The sequence below is a fragment of the Xiphophorus hellerii genome, chromosome 10 (assembly GCF_003331165.1).
Source record: "Xiphophorus hellerii strain 12219 chromosome 10, Xiphophorus_hellerii-4.1, whole genome shotgun sequence".
Classification (NCBI taxonomy): domain Eukaryota; kingdom Metazoa; phylum Chordata; class Actinopteri; order Cyprinodontiformes; family Poeciliidae; genus Xiphophorus; species Xiphophorus hellerii.
Genome location: NC_045681.1, coordinates 19,727,692 through 19,745,536, shown reverse-complemented (window position 1 = coordinate 19,745,536; position 17,845 = coordinate 19,727,692). Strand labels below are relative to the sequence as shown.

The 17,845-nt window shown below is 39.7% G+C and overlaps 1 protein-coding gene across 4 annotated transcripts in view; it reads left to right on the top strand.

Moving 5' to 3' along the window:
- Positions 1 to 194: 194 nt before the first annotated feature.
- spag9b (sperm associated antigen 9b) overlaps positions 195 to 17,845 on the top strand; it is a 43,430-nt gene continuing 25,779 nt past the window's right edge. For 3 of the 4 annotated variants that reach the window (XM_032574604.1, XM_032574603.1, XM_032574607.1), the window contains exons 1-4: positions 196 to 929; positions 11,991 to 12,111; positions 14,726 to 14,796; positions 16,075 to 16,172. In XM_032574604.1, coding sequence (XP_032430495.1) covers positions 630 to 929; positions 11,991 to 12,111; positions 14,726 to 14,796; positions 16,075 to 16,172 — 590 coding nt within the window. In that variant the 5' untranslated portion in view covers positions 196 to 629. Of the gene's footprint in view, positions 930 to 11,990; positions 12,112 to 14,725; positions 14,797 to 16,074; positions 16,173 to 17,845 lie in introns of all 4 variants that reach the window. The other variant, XM_032574606.1, reaches the window with a different exon arrangement.

The window sequence follows — 17,845 nt, the reverse complement described above, 5'->3', positions numbered from 1 at the left end:
AAATCAGCAGTCTATATTCCAAAGACCATCGAGGTACAGCTGATATTTTTGAAAATATCTTGAATTTCTTAATCCCATGGCTTTGATTTTTTTTTTTTTTTACGCACTTTTTCTCCCCGCCTTCCAAACGTCACTTCAGCATCACCAGGCTATATATATATATATATATATGAACATTAAAAAAACGAAAATCATTTTAGTTGTATCCGTGACGGTTGGATTAGGTAGTTTAGCATTTTGTGCCCTTTTTTTTCTGCTTTGTTGATAGTTTGGCTCTGTGGGTTCCCACATATCCCGAGAGCACGTGAACGCCGCAGCAGGGAGCTCATCTGTTGGACAGGGAAACTAATCAGGAGCCAAGTAAAGACTTTTCAACACTGCGAGCTAATAGGCTAGCACTGCTCCAAAGTCAGCCGCCACTACGAAAACGGGGTAGGGACTTTGTTTGTGACCGACAACATCTCCTCTCGGCAGGAAACAACTTTGAAGCCATGTTATATTTGGGGGGGAAACACTTGAATCGTTGCGCTTAAAGTATAAAAGCGAGCTGCCTCCGGTCAGCTAGCTCCATAACGTTAGCTGGGAAAGAAGTGGAGGCTTAAAAAAAAACCCCAAACAAACAAACAAACATGGAGCTGGACGACGTAGTCCTCTACCAGGACGACTCGGGCGACTCGGACGTGATGTCCGAGCGGGTCGCCGGTCTGGCCAGCTCCATCTACCGGGAGTTCGAGCGGCTCATCGAGAGGTACGACGAGGAGGTGGTGAAGGACCTGATGCCGCTGGTCGTCGGGCTGCTGGAGAACCTGGACTCGGTGTTCGCCGCCAACAAGGAGCACGTCGTGGAGCTGGAGCTGCTGAAGGAGGACAACGAGCAACTTGTCACTCAGTACGAGCGGGAGAAAGCGCTGAGGAAACACGCAGAGGAGGTGGGTTTGCGCCGCGAACACCGCCAAACTAATTTGCCACCGGGATTATAGATTAAAAGGCTGCGATTATGCACTTTAGCGTGGAAGGATTATTCCGTCTTCCTCAGTTTCTCCCCCTCTCACATAAACTCGCATTGTGATTGTTTTAACTGTTTGTGAACCATCGTTTTAACTTGCGCACACACGAAAGTACAAATCTGATGGGGATTCAGGCGTATAAAGCCTTATAAAATCTGCAGCACTGTCACAGTCTGGTGCGGAATGAGGCAAACAGAAACATTTGACTCTGATTGGAGAATCTTGTTTACACAATTACAGCTCAGCAGGTTGAAAGTCTCCTCAATGACAGGTGTGAGTGAAACGATGCTACTCTAAACTGCTGCAAATCAGTCGGAAATTAGTTTATTTTTGAATCTCACTACGTTTGATGCCAAGTCGATTTATACAAAGTTGCCAACATAATAGTATAAAATAAACTTTTGAAGGGGGGAAATAAATACATCATTCTCTTGTGAAAATGATATGCAGCTGTTTCTTAAAAACTCCTAGGTTGCTAAACACCATCCTGTTTTATTACGGTCATGTTAGAGCTTCACAACATATCAGATCATAGGTGTGTGTCCTGTGGTGTTGTGGTAGTTCATTGCTATCAATAAAGGCCACTAGCGGCACAAACCCAAACAGCCAAACCAAAAACACCCCACATGAAATCACAGATTTCCTGCTGCTGCTGCTACAGCAAAGTCCAGAATGTGGTTTAAAAAGTCACAGGAAAACAGCCGTAATCTCAGATTATAGCGGCTCTGGTTTTGGAGAACAGGACTCGCTCGCTGTTGGATAAAGCAGAGAAATGTAGCTGTAATTCACTCCTTCTTAATTACAAAAATAACGTAACATTTTTTAGCTTACTTAGATAGATAATTTTCTACCTCTTAGTACCAGCTTCCTCACAGAAGAGTGTTATTGTCACGACCTGTTAAAAAGATCAGATTTTTAGCGTAAAAGCCATCTGATCTGATCACACGGTTAGACGTCTGATTAGACGTCTTGTTGTATCAACTGGTGTAATTTTAGTTTGTGCTGCCTTTCACTCTAAAGTGAAAGTCGCGCTTTCACTTTGTGATCATGAAACAAAATTTGAGCTATCAGACGCTGAAAATTTTATTTTGTGACGGAGGGGGAAAAAAGCTATTGAAACCCACCTTGCCCTGTAAAAATGTTTGAAATCAGCCACATTGGATGATTTTCAAACAGAAACTGCATGTCAACTCAGGTTATCATTATTAGACATTATGCATCACATGTGTCAAACCCAAGGCCCGGCGGCCAAATCTGGCCCGCGCAAAAGCTTCTTGTGCGACTCTCAAGAGTCCAGGTGCCAAATTACATCAACCAGTCCTCGCAGTTTCCTGTGGTCGTGGAAATTCACGTCAAAATCACCAGATTCCCACATTTTTTCTCACTAATGCCCTAACTGCACGTTTTCTGTAAAAGTGGTCAAAAACATTGGGTTTTAACCGACCACTGACTCCCACCTGTGGGTGGCAGTGTTTTGTACTTTTACCACACCCCTGCCTCAGTCCCATTTGACGCCAAGTCATTAGTCTGTGATCGACGTGACGATTAGCGAAGTCAAAATTAACGTTGCACATAAACGTAAATATCGCAAAATTTCTTTCAAATATTTCTGATTTAGCTCCACAAAATTTGTGATTTTATTGCCCCCCCCCAAAAAAAAATCACAAAATCAAGGAGTGACTGAACAATGTGAAAAGATGTGTAATTTTAGGAGCTACTTAAACTGTTAAGACAGCTATTTGTTAATATTTTAACAGTTGAACGTGTTTTATCGACACATTCTGGCCCCTTAAGAACATCCAGGATCCTGATTTGACCCAAAACGAAAATGAGTTTGACACCCCCCGTCATACACGGATTGATGCTCTGACATATTTAAGAGTGACACAGCACTGTTTGGTTGATATGTTCCACAAATAAAGACATCTGACGGCCAGAATTCAACACCAATTAATTTTATTTCATCTGGTTGACCTGCAGTCAGAAATGTAGCATGTGTCATCGGGGAAAGAAACATGGCTGACATAGTGAACTGAAATTAGCGTTCTAAAACTGTGGCAGACGCTTGTGTGTCTCCGAGCGTCCTGTGAACTCGCCTGTAGCCGTTTGACAGACACGAGGCCGTATTGTCACATGTTTCGCTGCTCAGGCAGCCTCCAGCACGCCTCTTTGGGCGTCGGCTGAGAACGCTAAAACCAGGTGGATGACTAACATTTAGGGTTATTGCGATTTTCTTTTCAAATGTATTGACCTCTGCTGCTGTCCCGTGAACCAAACGTAACATTTTCAGGCAGCAATAAGAGTCACGGTTTGGTCCACAGCGGAGTGGAATTACTCGCCTTAAACCACGTCAGCCAGAACGTAAAACATCACCGGTTATTCAGAGAAGAGTCCAAATCCGACTGGCTGTTTTCCAACAAGATGTGCTTCTGCAGTGCATTGGACCGTCCATCTTCACAGGATTTTTGATATTTGTTTTTACAAACAAATGTCTGAGCAGCGTATGTAAATATTTCTGAAGAACTCTGACTCATTTCAAGTGGTTTTATTGCTGTGCAACCCTGATGTTCGTTTATTATCAGTGATTTTGTCATTTTACAAAATCAAGCCAAATCTGCAGTGACTTCTGCAGTAGTCGCTTTTTGAAAGCATCAATTTATTCTTATATTTATTGTTCGTTGTTGCATAAAGTAAGAACAACATGCATATTTTTTTGTTTATCCTGATTGAGATGAATCAAACCTTGCCTTAAAATCAGAACTCTAAACCTTGTTATGCACCGTAAGCTGCATTTCCATTGCAAATTGCAAATGTGTGCAAAACTTTGTCAATGTTCCACTAACGTAAAAAAAAACAACACAATTTCGCAATTGTGGTGTTTCCATTAAATAAGAAATGCAATTAAAACCACGTGGGAACAGGTTTGTTCACGCAATGAGTCTTGAAAAACACGCTTTGCCATAATCCTCCAACTACTTCCTGTCATCTTCTTCTTCTTCATGGTTTGCGCCAGCGGCGATGTCCAATTGTTGACCATGTGACTTGTGTGACGCTAAAAAAGTGTTTCCATTCCAGTTTCGCGAAATAAACCAATTTTGACACGGCCAAAGACACCGCCTCGTCCTAGCACCAAAACGTTTAAAATTTGAGTGTTTCCATTAAGCTATTTTATTTGCAATATTTCTAATTGCGTAATCAATGAAAACGCAGCTACTTGGGATGTTCCATTTAACTTCTTTGGTGACGAATCGAAAGTTTCAGTTTGTTCTCCTGCCTTTTTCATAGATGGTGTTTTTATCTTAGAGTTAATGGGAGAAACCACCAAGAAATTGGTCCCAATTAGCAAAGTTATGATTATATTGGATACAGAGACTCTTTATGGCTGCACGGAGACACACTCTCAGACTTGAGCTCTGTTCTTTACCACAAGGAACAACAGGTCGCATGGTTCAAGCTCTATAAAAATCGTCCCAGCTTTAATTTGGTAAACTGTAAAAGGGATTCGCCGCAAATTCCCTTGGCAACAGACTCGCAGAGTTTTAAAATCTGAAACGCACGAGCAGTTCATTTCTGCCTGAACTCGTTTGGACCGCCTGACTACCTGTTGGCCGCGGCTCAGCAGGTTTAAGGGTTTCACCGACATCAGATTACTAATTGACAGATGCTCAGCTGCTCCTCCATGTTGTCCACACAGTGACTTTGTAATGACGATACAGGGTGATATAGTTGTCGGAGAGATCGGGTTGCAAGACATCTGCAGTATCAAGCGGGGATCTTTCCAAAGTTTTTGAGCTGCAGCCAACGATTATTTTAGTAATCGATTTTGCTGACGATTAATCGACTATTTGAATAAAAAAAAAAAGGTCACATTCTTTAGATTGTTCATTTAATCACTCAGACTTATTTGATACAATATTAGAAATACATTAAAAATGAAAATATTTCAATTCCCTTTTTTAAATAATAATAAAAAACAAATTTATTGCCTAAAATGCATTCCTTTCCTGTATGCTAACCAGGTGACGCTAACACTAAGCCACTTGAGGGATTCTAGAACATTTTTACAGACAAAAGTTTTAACATTTTTATCTTAAGTTCACAATGTAAATATTGTTTTTGGTTCAATTTTGGCATAGTTGCTGCTCAAAATATGTTGTTCTTCCAGAAAATGTCTTTTGTTAGCTGAACAATTAATTGATTACTAAATTGATGATTGAAAATATAGATTTATCACTATTAATGTGATAATCCGATTATCTCGTAACCTTGACCAAAAATATCCACAATATTGCAGTATTTAAGTAAACTTTTAAAAATTGGACCGCATTATTTATTTGTTTTTGAAACGAAAGAATCATTTCTAATGTTGCTAAAAGATGGAATATTTTAATCGTTGCAACTGTAATATGTTTATTTTGGATTTGTGGACAAAAATCTGCGTCAACTGACAATATTTCAGCTTTTCATTCGTTCCATTGGAATGAAAGTATTAACAGAATGTGACCCCTTCAACCAGCCGACTGAACAGAGCGAGAGGTGGAGCAGGTGGAGCACAACTCTTCGATATTTACAGTCGGGGAAAAACCCAGCACTGTCTGGGGCATCACATTATGAAGAATTCACTCTGTAGAAACTACGATGGAAAGTTGATTTTTTTGTTCGTTTTGTTTAGTTTTCAAACCACAGATGTTGCAAACCGTCCTGGAAACTGGACCTTATTGTGTTTGAACTCGATCAAATGGCTTTCTTCTACACTCTTTCCATCCAATTGCATGCAAATACTTTGGAGTAACCTCGTCCACCCTTTGTGCTGAAGCTTTGAGTCCGTTTCTTTCAGTAACAACATCCGTCCTGAAGATTGTGTCTTGTACAAACTGTTAGCATTAGCGTGTGGTGTGTTTGCGGACTGGAAAAGGATAGGATTTTTGAGTTTCTGACTGGCCTGCGACCGCTCAGGACTGGTCAGGCTGAAAATTGTCTGATTCCGGACAGCGGTCAATTTCTCAGCTCCCCGGTAACATACCACATATCATGTTGAGACATAAAATCTCAAATTCTGGACGATCTGAATGCAGAAGATGAGTTGGAGACAACCGGGAACTTCATCTTTTACTTTAATTCACCAGCATAAAATGTTAGAATATGAAAGTTAGCAAAGATCAGATCTACAGCACTAATTGTTCTTCTCCATATTGAACTAAGGGTAGACCTGGCATTACAGTGACTCATTATTAAATATTGGATTATAAGGAAATTAAGAGGGCAGGGCCGCTGGTCATCTTACCAACTTTATTTCTAATGGGACTAAAAACACTTTTGTGTAGTTAATGTTTTTAAAATGAAATCATCCCAAGCTACCGCCCACATAAAACCCACATGTAGTTTTTTTTTATTTATTTATTTTTAGCCGATTACGGTATTATGACTGTATATCAGGGAAGAAGTTCCCATTTCATAGTACTTCCTCATGAGCTTCACTTTCAGCGCTGCCGACAGAAATGGAGCGCTCGCGGGGCGTGCCGTGGTGCCGTAGGGGTTAGAGCGACCCGTATTTGGAGGCCTTGAGTCCTCAACGCGGCCGTCGCGAGTTCGACTCCCGGACCCGACGACATTTGCCGCATGTCTTCCCCCCTCTCCTTCCCCGTTTCCTGTCAGTCTACTGTCACATAAGGGACACTAGAGCCCACAAAAAGACCCCCTGGAGGGGTAAAAAAACAACAACAAAAAAAAAGAAATGGAGCGCTCGCTAAACTTCTGCTTTGTTAAGCCTCTGATCATCTCTGCACACAGGCTGCAGACTGAGAGGTTACAACCTAAATAGTGCACAAAAATGTTTAATACTTTGACACAAGGACAACGTATAGTGTTGCCAGCAGTTTGAGGATGTCTTCATGAGGCATGATTTTAGTTACCTTAACAAATAAAACATAGAAACACGTTTCATGCTTTTTGCATTCAGCATCCCAGAATCAAGATGTACGTAAAACTAGCTTTAAACTCAGTTACGACTTCAAGTCTTTTACTAATTGATCCCCTTGGCAACTCGGACCAACGTTTTTCGTCCCTGCTAAAGAAGCCGATTAATCCTACCGACCAAACAGTTTATCGGCTAAACGCTGCTGCTGCTCGCTGCTCCCTGCCAGAGGACTGCGTCTCCTGACCGATTTTGCTTCAGTGGAGGAGAGGAAAAGGCTCGGCAGGAAATTCTTAAGGAAAAACAGAACTTCCCTGAGGCCTTTTGCCGGCTCGCAAAAGACGACATTCTTCTCTGTGTAATGTCATCTGATTGATAACCGTTCATCGCAGTCTGCTTAAACTTTAGACAGGCGGATTAATGTGGTTAGGGGCCTGAGACGAGCACAACGTAGCAGTAACTGAGGTTTTTATGCACTGTATCTTTTTATGAAGGACGGATTGAACCAAATTAAAAATATTTACCTTGGTGTAGCACTCAACTTTACCCTGGCTGTTAGTTTCTGTCGCTATTTGGCAGAAATTTCAGTTAGACTTTATCGAAACAGATTAGCCAAAATCTCTGCTGCGACGACCTGAACTGAAACAGCATCTTAGCATGTAGTACAGGTTGGACATACAGATTTACCACACTGCATGATTTGACCTGTAATATCACTAACAATTGCTTATATGCAGTTTAATGTTTAACAGCAAACGTTTAACGTAGAATGAACAAAACATTAACGAGTTATTTTGTGATTATTTGACTCTATAGAGTCACTCGTTTGACCCTAATATTGTATATAGTGTCAATTATATTGACACCCACTAATGCATCTGTCCATGCTTTCTTCTTTCTATGAATATGTAAAAAACAGCAACATTGAAGCTCAAAAATCCTGCATGCTTTCAGTTCCACCCAGGCTCATCGCTTTAATTTAGGCAGCCAGTAAATATCAATTGAATATAATGTAATTCTCTAGTTTGAGAACCACAAGCAATCTCATCTTGTAGTCCTTTTTAGAAAATTATTGGATTATCACAACAGTTTCCAATGTTTGTTTTTAAAGCAATAAGGTTATGTTCTAGTCGAAACTAGAACATGACCGTGGATAAATGGATATTGGATGTGACCGACTAACCGGTCACCCCAACGCCGCTTGGTGCCGCAGCTTTAATTTGCACAATAGGTTCTTATCAAAGCTGGATAAGTTCTGCAGCATACAGCTGATGGAGAAGTCTAAAATCGCCCAATATTACTAATGTTGGATTAAAAACTGTTATTTTTCATCCAAGTCGAGTTAATATGTACTCTCTCACGTTGACCAGACAAGATTCAGAGGCTTTAGAAAACAAAAATGAAGTTATGTTTTTGTCTGATGCGATCTGGTTGAAGCAGTAGTTTCTTTCCCTTCTGAAACTCATCTGAAGATGTGGCTGGGTTTCCCCCTGTGTGTTATAAGCCTGGCAGGCCACCAGGCTTTACTTCTGCCCCCACCAGGCTTAGCATTGCTTATTTATTAAAGTCTTTTTAAAGTGTTTATCATTTTTTAAGACTTTATAGTTGGTGTTCAGGTATTAATCTTCTAATCTTTCAGTAACACATAATTATGGAGTGATATCTTCAAATTTCCTGTCACCTTTAAACATTTTTTAACTCAAAAACACAAATGGCACCTCTAGCGCCCCACCCACCGGGCTTAGCAAGTTTTCTGGGGGAAACCTTGTGTGGCTTTTATTCTTCTGTGACGGTGCGCCACCATCAATTCCACGAAGAAGAAACCCTGCTACATGTTTTCCCTCAGAATGCTGGACCACTTTCTAGCATCTTTCCCTTAGACCAGGTGGTGTTCACCTCTTTTTTTTTCCATGTCTCACTTCTGCATCCTGCAACAGTGAAACTAGTAAAGAGGCGTGCAGTGTTGTCAGTTTATTGGTTCAGATGTCAGAGACCTCCCACTCCAAGCTACCGCGAATGTCCCAGCAGCAATCTGCAGCCAAACTCACTGAAAGAAGCTGATTTCGCTCTCTGTCAATTGAGTGCCGATACAGTGGAGCCCTGTCTGTGCGGGAGTGCACACACTTGTTCTGGAAGGGCGTGTGTGTGCGTGTGTGTTTGTGAGTGTGTGGTGGCGCTGGGGGACAAAGAGAGCATTATACATGCAGTGTTGGGGGGGAAGAGAGGATGCTAAAATGCTGGAACACTTATTCTCTGGAGCGCAGTCACGTATACACACACCTACACACACACACACACACACACCAGCCGTTTTCTTGGGTCATATGAGGAGCAGCGTGGTCAGAGAGCAGCAAGTCAGAGCTGGCCTGATGAATGTGCCGATGCTCGGAGTGTGGCAATAATAAACCATATTTAATGCTTATGGTGTCACTGTTGCATTTATATTTTTCTTGTCAAGTCATTGGGGTTTGTTCAAGCTAAGGCTGGATGATGTGGCTTAAAGAAATATGATTTTATTTTCTTATTTTTAATCCAATATTCAATTTCCAGTTTTAATTATTTCCTCCACGCCTCCCAACTTTCTTCCTTAAAAAATACAAATGACATAAAATATCTTAAAATCTGGTTTTATTTCAATCATTCCTTCTGTGGTTTGTCAAAGTCAGAATAAACAGCTGTAAAACACTTTTGTCAGAAAGAGATGGTGGTTCTTGGGTAGGCTAACATCACTCTGAACTTTGGGTGGGGAAAAAGTGAAATCTTGATTTTTCCACAATTAATCGATAAAATCGATTTATTGCCAAACCCTAGTTAGAACTTTAACCATCAAAAACTCTTCTTATGTTTAGTCATTTTTAAAATTTTATTATAATGCTCTTAGTAGATTTAACTGGGCATGTATTGTTAAAAATACAGAATTATTTTTAGTGTATATTATTGGTATTTTATGTGACAAGGCAGTGTGAAGTAGCACCTAATTGTGAAGTGGAAGAAAATGTTTTACTGATAAAAGCGTGGCATGCATTTATTTCCAGCCCCTTTCACTCCGATGCCCCTAAATGAAATCTATACGTATTTACTAGAATGGTCTAACCAAAGTCCACAGCTAAATCCAATTAAGAAGCTGCTGTTACAGATGCTCTCCATGCAGTCTGGCTGAATTTGAGTGTCGATGGAACTACATTGACGTCAGTTGTTACAAAGTGACAAATTTTGATTTGGCAAGTGTGAATACTTTTGCATAATGCCTCATGTCTGAAGTTTACACCGTAACTGTCCCTTCAAAAACTCTTTTAGGCCAAAAGTCGAACTTTTCAAAACTTCAAATTCTAAGTCACTCCACAGAAAATAGTTTGTGCCCTTGGCCAGAGTCATGCTTTCTAGACATTTCCTAAAATAAAACAATTCACAAAACACGTCCATGTGAAACCTCCGTGTGTGTGTGTGTGTGTGTTGGGCACATAAAGAAGGATCTGCTTTGTTATCTGATGCCCAGGTGATAACTGCTGACTCGGCGCACAGACTGCAGGGCTTCTTGTCCGCAGAGACCACCCGCATCACAAGACTCCGTTTACAGGCGAAGCTACAGACACCTGACTCGGCTTACCAGATGATCCATCAATGCAAACTCACCAAACAAGAGTCGGATTTAACCCGTACAACACCAGTTAAAAATGTCATTTCATCTCCTTTTTGCTCAGCACTTCTGTCAAAAAAAACAACAACCGATAACTAAATGGCCACAAAAACAACAATGACGAAAACCTACATTCTGTCAGTAAGTTCTCCTGCGAACAGAAAAGTTCTCGACATTGTTGATTTGCGAACCTAAAGCCAATCACTTTGTAACGCTGTCGTCAAAAAAAGAAGTTGACCTAAACCAGTCACAGTAAAAGGAAAACTGAGTTTTATGTGTCGTAACACATTAAAAATGATTTCACAATTCTGAAATTTGCATCTAACTTGAAGCGTGAAACACGGTAGTTAAACAGGATTACCGCAGAAGGCATTTGGACGGAGCACGTTCTTCTTCCACCTCAAAAATATTTAGCTTGGACGAGATCCGTGTAAAAAAAACAGAAAAAAAACCCAACCTTTTTTTCCCTATTAACCACACAGCTGAATCCAAGGAGCGTCTTTCTCTAAAGGTTGTGACCTCTTCAAAATGCTATTATGGCTGTACAAGACAGCAACATTTCTAAATTAAGTTGGTTTTTCTTTTTTGGAATGGGTGCCGAGCTTCCTCCTTATTGCTTTTCACCCTATTACCACAATAAATATATTGTTACACTGTGTAATTATATATTTTGGTTATTGGAAAGAATTGTGTGCCTTTTAAAAAATATTCCTGCTGTAACAAAAATGGAATCAAATATATATATATATATTTTTTTAGAATTTTCTTCAAATTAGAATTAAGGGTGCATTCACACCAGCCCTGCTAAATCCGCTTTGGATTAACTCTGTTTGTCTAGAAAGTTCAGTTCGTTTGGGGAAGTGTGAACGCGCAATCAAAACTCTTATGTAGACCAAAAAAGCAAACTCTGGTCCACCTAACGTCTCAGAAAAATCCTGCAGCCGCTAAAATTTCACGCTACTCCAAAACGCTATATTTTGTGAAGAAGGAAGTTAGGAAGTTGTGCTCAGTGTCTTCTTCAGAGGTTTCTGTGTTGTTTCCGTTAGTAGTTCTTGGTTCAGCGCCAGAGTTTGAGTTGTTTGACACAACACAGTTTGAAAGAGAACCGGGACCAATCGAACAGAGCCTATCAGGTGTGAAAACAGTCCGAATATCGCGACAGCCCCGCTAAACACAAACGATACACGTACGCCGATGTATCTTCAAAAGATGAAGGTACCTTCAATATCCCTCAAAGCTTAGCTTACACCAGACCGTCAAAGAGATACTGAAAGCTCCCAACTTTGTGTGACAGTTGTGCCTCTTCATGCCCTCTTCAGCTAATCACTCCGTCTGCCAGTGGAAGGTCAGAGGGTCACATTACTCCTGTCAGTACCTCGCTGTGCGTTAAATGCTAAATGTCTGCCTCTGCTGTGTTGTTTTTCTCCTGCAGAGATACATTGCCTTAGAAGACTCCCAAGACGGAGAGAAAAAGGACCTCCAGTCTCGACTGGTAACTTCGGAGTCCCACGTGCGGCAGCTAGAGCTAAAGACAAAGAACTATGCAGATCAGAGTAAGTCCACTGCTTCTCTAACTGGTTTAGGCACGTTCCCAGTCCACAGCAATCAAGTGGAGGTAAGCTTAACTGTGAAAATACAAACTATCTGGTCTCTAGTTCTAGTAAAGCAGGGGTTTCCAATGCTAGTCCTTGAAATCTAGCATCCTGCAGGTTTTAGATGCAGCCCTGGTAGCTTTGACTCAAAGCAGCGTCTATCCCAGAGCGCTGTTGCCAGACGACCTGAAACGTTCATCAAGGTGCCATCACTGCTCGGAAACAACTGGTTTCTGACTCCTTTTACTTCCTGATGACAGCTTGACTCCTTAGATAATGGCTGCTGTCATATGACTGATTCTTATACAAGCAGTGTTTATCAGTGGCTATTTGTGTACTATTTCTGAAGCAGAAAATGGTATAAGTTGAAGATAAAGCATAATGTAGTCATGGTGTTTTCACCAAAAACACCACGAAAAAAACAAAAACGACCCTCATGATGCATGACCGCACCACTGACGTCTGCTTGACCGCATTTGGCTGGCAGTGTTTTGCTAAAGGGGAAATTTAGCTTCTCATTTCTCCTGATGTGATACTTCCTTTTTTTTTCAATAAGATCTATTTAAATCTCTAGTTAATGTTTGCATGTTCTGAGCAGATAAATACACCGCTTCTCTACCTAACATGGATTCATTTTGACTACTCTGAGCTGCTCTGTCTGTGTTGCTGAACAGTGTCCAGCCTAAATACAGATTGACGCAAAGCTTGACAAACAGATTAAGTTCGACTGTTTTGCCTCTGATTCATCGCCTGACACCTACTTGTTTACCTCAGGATACTCCTTGAAAAGGCTTGAGCCACAGCTTCCACAGTCTGCTGTCTTCTTTAACGCCGACTATTAATCATTCAGCTGGAGATGTTGAGTCTTTGCTTTAATCATGGAAAAATACCAGGGTTGAAAGGGATGGAGGGTTTTTGTCAGCATATGACTGACTAAACTGTGAACTATTGCTAAAAGTCTTAATTTGAGGTGCAAAAGGAAGCAGTTGGTGAGTTTTTGCTTGTATATTGACAGAGTTGACTAAGTAGTAGAAATGCTGCTTGTCGTTTTCAACTCCACTACTCTGAAATTGTTTGTTGGACAGCTTTATGGGGTACTAGGTGCTAAAAAAATAAATAAATCTGTTTTCAATGAGTCTGTCAGTCATTTCTAGTTCAAAATCTAAAATATTTTGACTAATCAAATCTGAACTGGATAATTCTGGAAAAAAAACAAGGAGAGGACTAGCAGTTAGCAAACAACCGATGGGACCGCGCATCAGCTGAGTTCATTATGCGAGCTACTTGTCAGTGCAGCGCTGGTAAAAATGCTATTTAAGAGTTAATGGAGAAACGTTGTTGTGATGACGTTCTGAAGGCGGAGCGTCGGAAAGAGCAGAAGCTTCTTAAAGTGACAGAGGCCCAATTTCAAGGCGTCAAATTTCTTTCAAGTCGTTTTTTTTGGTATGCAGCCTTTCTATAACAACTGAAGGCAACTTTTGATTGTGCTATAAAATTGAACTGTGTGTCTGGAAAATATATAATACTGCCCCTGGTGGAACATTTTAACTTAATCAAAAAAAACAAAGGGTGTTTTTTTTTTTTTTGTTGCTTTTTCCCCCAAACAAAAATCAGCTAAACTAAACGGTACTTTCGAGTTGGCTGTAATGTGTTAGCCGTCTCGCCTGCTTTGCATGTGGGGGCTTTCCTGGGGTCACCTTTTCTTGGTTTTATACACACCTTTATATTTAGGTTCAAAGTTTTTTTTTTTTTTTTCCTCAAGGCTGCTATTTTCCACCCACTTCCTCAAAACCACGCAGAATTTCAGTTTCTGTAGCCCCAGCTGATGCTTTCAGAGCCAAACATCGGCTCCGTTCAACCTGAACTCCGCTCTGCTCAAGACGCTGCGAATTAGCCATAACGCAGTAAAACTGCATCTGAATAATAATAACTGTTCCCCTTAAAATAAGCAAGATCACCAGAGGAATCTGTAAGCTTTCCACTGGCTAGAAGTAAGTCAGTTTTCTAACATCTGTTTTTGATCTATTTCTGCTATTCATGAGGTTTTTACTTATTTTTGTTGTTGTACATTGTGAATTTTTCTTTTTATAATTAAAAAAATCTAAATTACTTTTGTGAATTATTTTGGAATTTTAAGATAAAAATCGAATTAAAATAGAAAATGTGACACCGGTGTCCTCAGTTGAAGGGTTTTCACAAGAAAATTAAGAAGCTGAAGAGTCTATGATACAAACTCGGATGTAAAATGTAAATGCAATTAAATCTGAATCTTGTGAAGGATGATGAAAGGACATGATTCATGTTAACAACTCTTACTCCATTCAGAAAAGATGCTTCTCATGTTCTCGTGATAAAGTTCAAGGACGTTTGTGGTCCGTTGTTGCCCTCTGCTGGAAACGCGTTGCTATTACAGCGAATCACACAATTGTCGCACTGAATCCTGCATGTAAAAACTACGGGCCTCACTGAGAACAAATAATAAAAAATATTTATTTTTCATATCAACAGTAAATCTGGCTTATAATTACTATAATCACTATTTTTATATTCTTTTTTTTTTTTCTTGTTCTCTTAGTAAGCAGATTTGAAGAGAGAGAAGCAGAACTGAAGAGGGAGTACAATGCTCTTCATCAAAGACACACTGAGGTAAGCTAACGTGGAAAAATGGTCAACTTTTGTTTTTAAGAAATTTGTACATTTTACCAACATTTTTCTTTTGACTTAAAGTAATAACGATTTAAATTGACAGAGCCCGAGTCCTGACTAATCTAATAATCAAGATTTGATCGACAGTGCAATTTTAATACTGCCAAGGGTACAATGGAGTGATCTAGATCAAGGAAACGGAAAACTGTCACCCCCAAACCACTACTCCTGCTCTTGTTTCAGTAAACTTTTTGTTGTAGTTACACTTGATGATGTACTCGTCCTTAAAATGGCTGTTGCACACTTCTGTTTCTACTTTAATAGATTTTAAACATTGTACTTTTTAAAAAGCTTTCTCAAAGTTTCGTTAGCTAGCACCCTTTGGCGGACGACACACTGTGGTGGTAGAGCATTTCCAGATCCAGACTACCAAAATCCAAACTTTAAATAATCATATAGCCTTCTTTTTTAAAATTTTATTTAGTTATTTTGTTGGCTCAGACTTTGTCTCCTCACTCACCGTAGCTCTAGGTACTAAAAACCCATCCACGTTGTCTCTGGCATAGTTGATATTGATATCTGGTTGATATTGTCTGCAGTTACTTTTTCTGTTGTTTTTGTTTCCTCTCATGTTGCACCCTCCCTGTGGAGCTCTGGCGCCCCCTGTGGGGTAAAAACCCTGGTCTAAATCAAAGCTTATTGAAGTCCTTCTGTGTCTGTTACGCACAACTTAGTTTCGACTCCCTCGCTTAAAATCCTCGTTAAGGTACATTGTCTAATCAAGGAGAATGAACACTTTTGAAAAGTAATCCTTCTAGGTTCAAAATGATATTCTCGGTATAGAAGTAAAACATATTTCAATCGCAATGAAGTCGTTGTCTGAGACGTGTTGCAGAGATGGTGGAGAAGGTGAGGATGAAATAAACACGAAGGGTCTGAACAGGACTGATGGTGCCACTGAGCCTTTGATCGCTCTGGCAGTTCTCCATTATTTATAACCAGCAGGCGTCCGAGTCTCCACAGCTCTCAGGTTTCAGCTGCCGATCTGAATAATGTTCCAAAAAGATAAAAGCTGTCACCTGCACACTTCTAGCACACATGCCTCATTTATTATTCACTTCTTTATTTTTTTTTTTTGCCAAAGCTGTGCCTGAACGATTTAACGTTTCATGTGGCAGGAGATCGTTTGCTGACGCATTCCTATTCTTATATTTTTTGAAGACACTCTGTTTCTGCCGGATTGTCTTAACGTGGCTAACTCTCGTTTGCTTTTTGTAGATGATCCACAGCTACATGGAGCACCTGGAGCGAGCGAAACACCAGCACCCGACCACACCAGCAGAGCCGTCAGATACAGGATCGTCAGCTAAGAGACGGTTAGACCGAAGCACGCCGTTTTTCCTACTAATACTGTTAATTAACTTTCTTTTTACATGAACTTAACTCGTCTGTTGACTCTTTAAAAGAAACACATGGATGGATTGTGGTTGCAATCAAGACACATAAGGTTCTTCTAGTTTCATAGAAACATCTCGGTAAGACTTTATTTGAAGGGGTGTGCATAAGACTGACATGAAACTGTCATAAACGTGACATAAGACGTGTCATGAACATGAAGGAGTCTTCATGAATGATTAGGACTGTGGTCATAAAGTGTCTTTTGGTAAATAATGACACTTTTAATGCAAATAAGCATTACAAGTTGCATTAAAAGTGTCCACTTAGCATTATTTAGTAAATAATTACATTTTTAAAATTGACGTTACTTTGAATCTCCCTGAATGCAGTTGGAGTACTGACTGTAATAATTATTTTTGTGTGGGTCTGTGTGTTTCAGATTGAATAAAACTATCTTTACCTCTATCGACATCTATATTTTTCCTCTACCTTCATAGAATAAAAGAACAATGTTTGATTTACTCAAACATATACCTGTAAAGAGTAAAATCGGAGAAAATGATCATTTTAAATGGTCTCTTGATTTTTATTTTATTTTATTTTCCAGAGCTGCGTATGTATTTCTATCCACCCGAGGCTCTAGATTCGTTAATTCACCAATATGATGTGAATGGCCTGCTGTACAGTTTAACAAGCCATGTCCACATCAGACTGTTGTTTATTAAAAGGAAAACCTGAAGCCATTTCACGTACTGCGATCTCAAGGACGCCGGGTAAATCTGCAGAGCAGTGCGGTTGTTGGGCTAAATATTTTCTATAGTAATAAATCAAACAGTCAAAGTCTGAATTAGGGGTGGGCGATATTAACTTAGAATTGTATCTTGATATTTTGTGGTATTAGTTTGAAAATGATAAAATATGTTATAGATGAGAAAGTATTTATTACTTCTTTTTTTAGGTAACATTCATTGCTCCACAAACACAAACGCTGCTGTTGAAAAACATTCCCTTTGGAAATCTCTGCACGCAGTAGCTGCGTTTTATTAGATTATTTTTTTAAATTTACTAATATTTATTGACACTCTTGTGGAACAAAATGTGGAGAAGATAATACAAAATTAAAATGTCAATAATAATTCATATTTGCTTTTATTTATTTAGACATTATTTTACCAAGAAGTCCCTTGAGATTAAATTTTTTGTTTTTGAAAGAGACCTGCCCAGGCGGCTCACTAGTGTTCAGTATAGAAAGCAATAATTAAAAGGCACAGACAATTTTAAAAATAACATTTAAATACACACAAATTATAAACTACCAAAAATAGAAGTTAAGACTTCATAAAATAAAGTTAAAATTAATTATTTAACATCATTAATTAAAATTTATTGATACAATAAATCAAAATTGTTGCAAAAAAGTTTTCACAATACGTCTGTGTGCACGATTTCTTCTTCAAAACTCAATTATTTCCTGAGTATTTAGGTACAATGTAGCGTGCAGTTTTTGTTGATGCTAAAAACGTAAAAGCTTAAAAGTAGTTCCCTTTAAAACAGCCTCACACAGACACAAACTTTCCCCTTCCGGCTCCCTGGTCTGAAGCCAATCGGCTGCAGGCAGAGCAGAGACATATGGAACAAGCTGCCTCAGCAA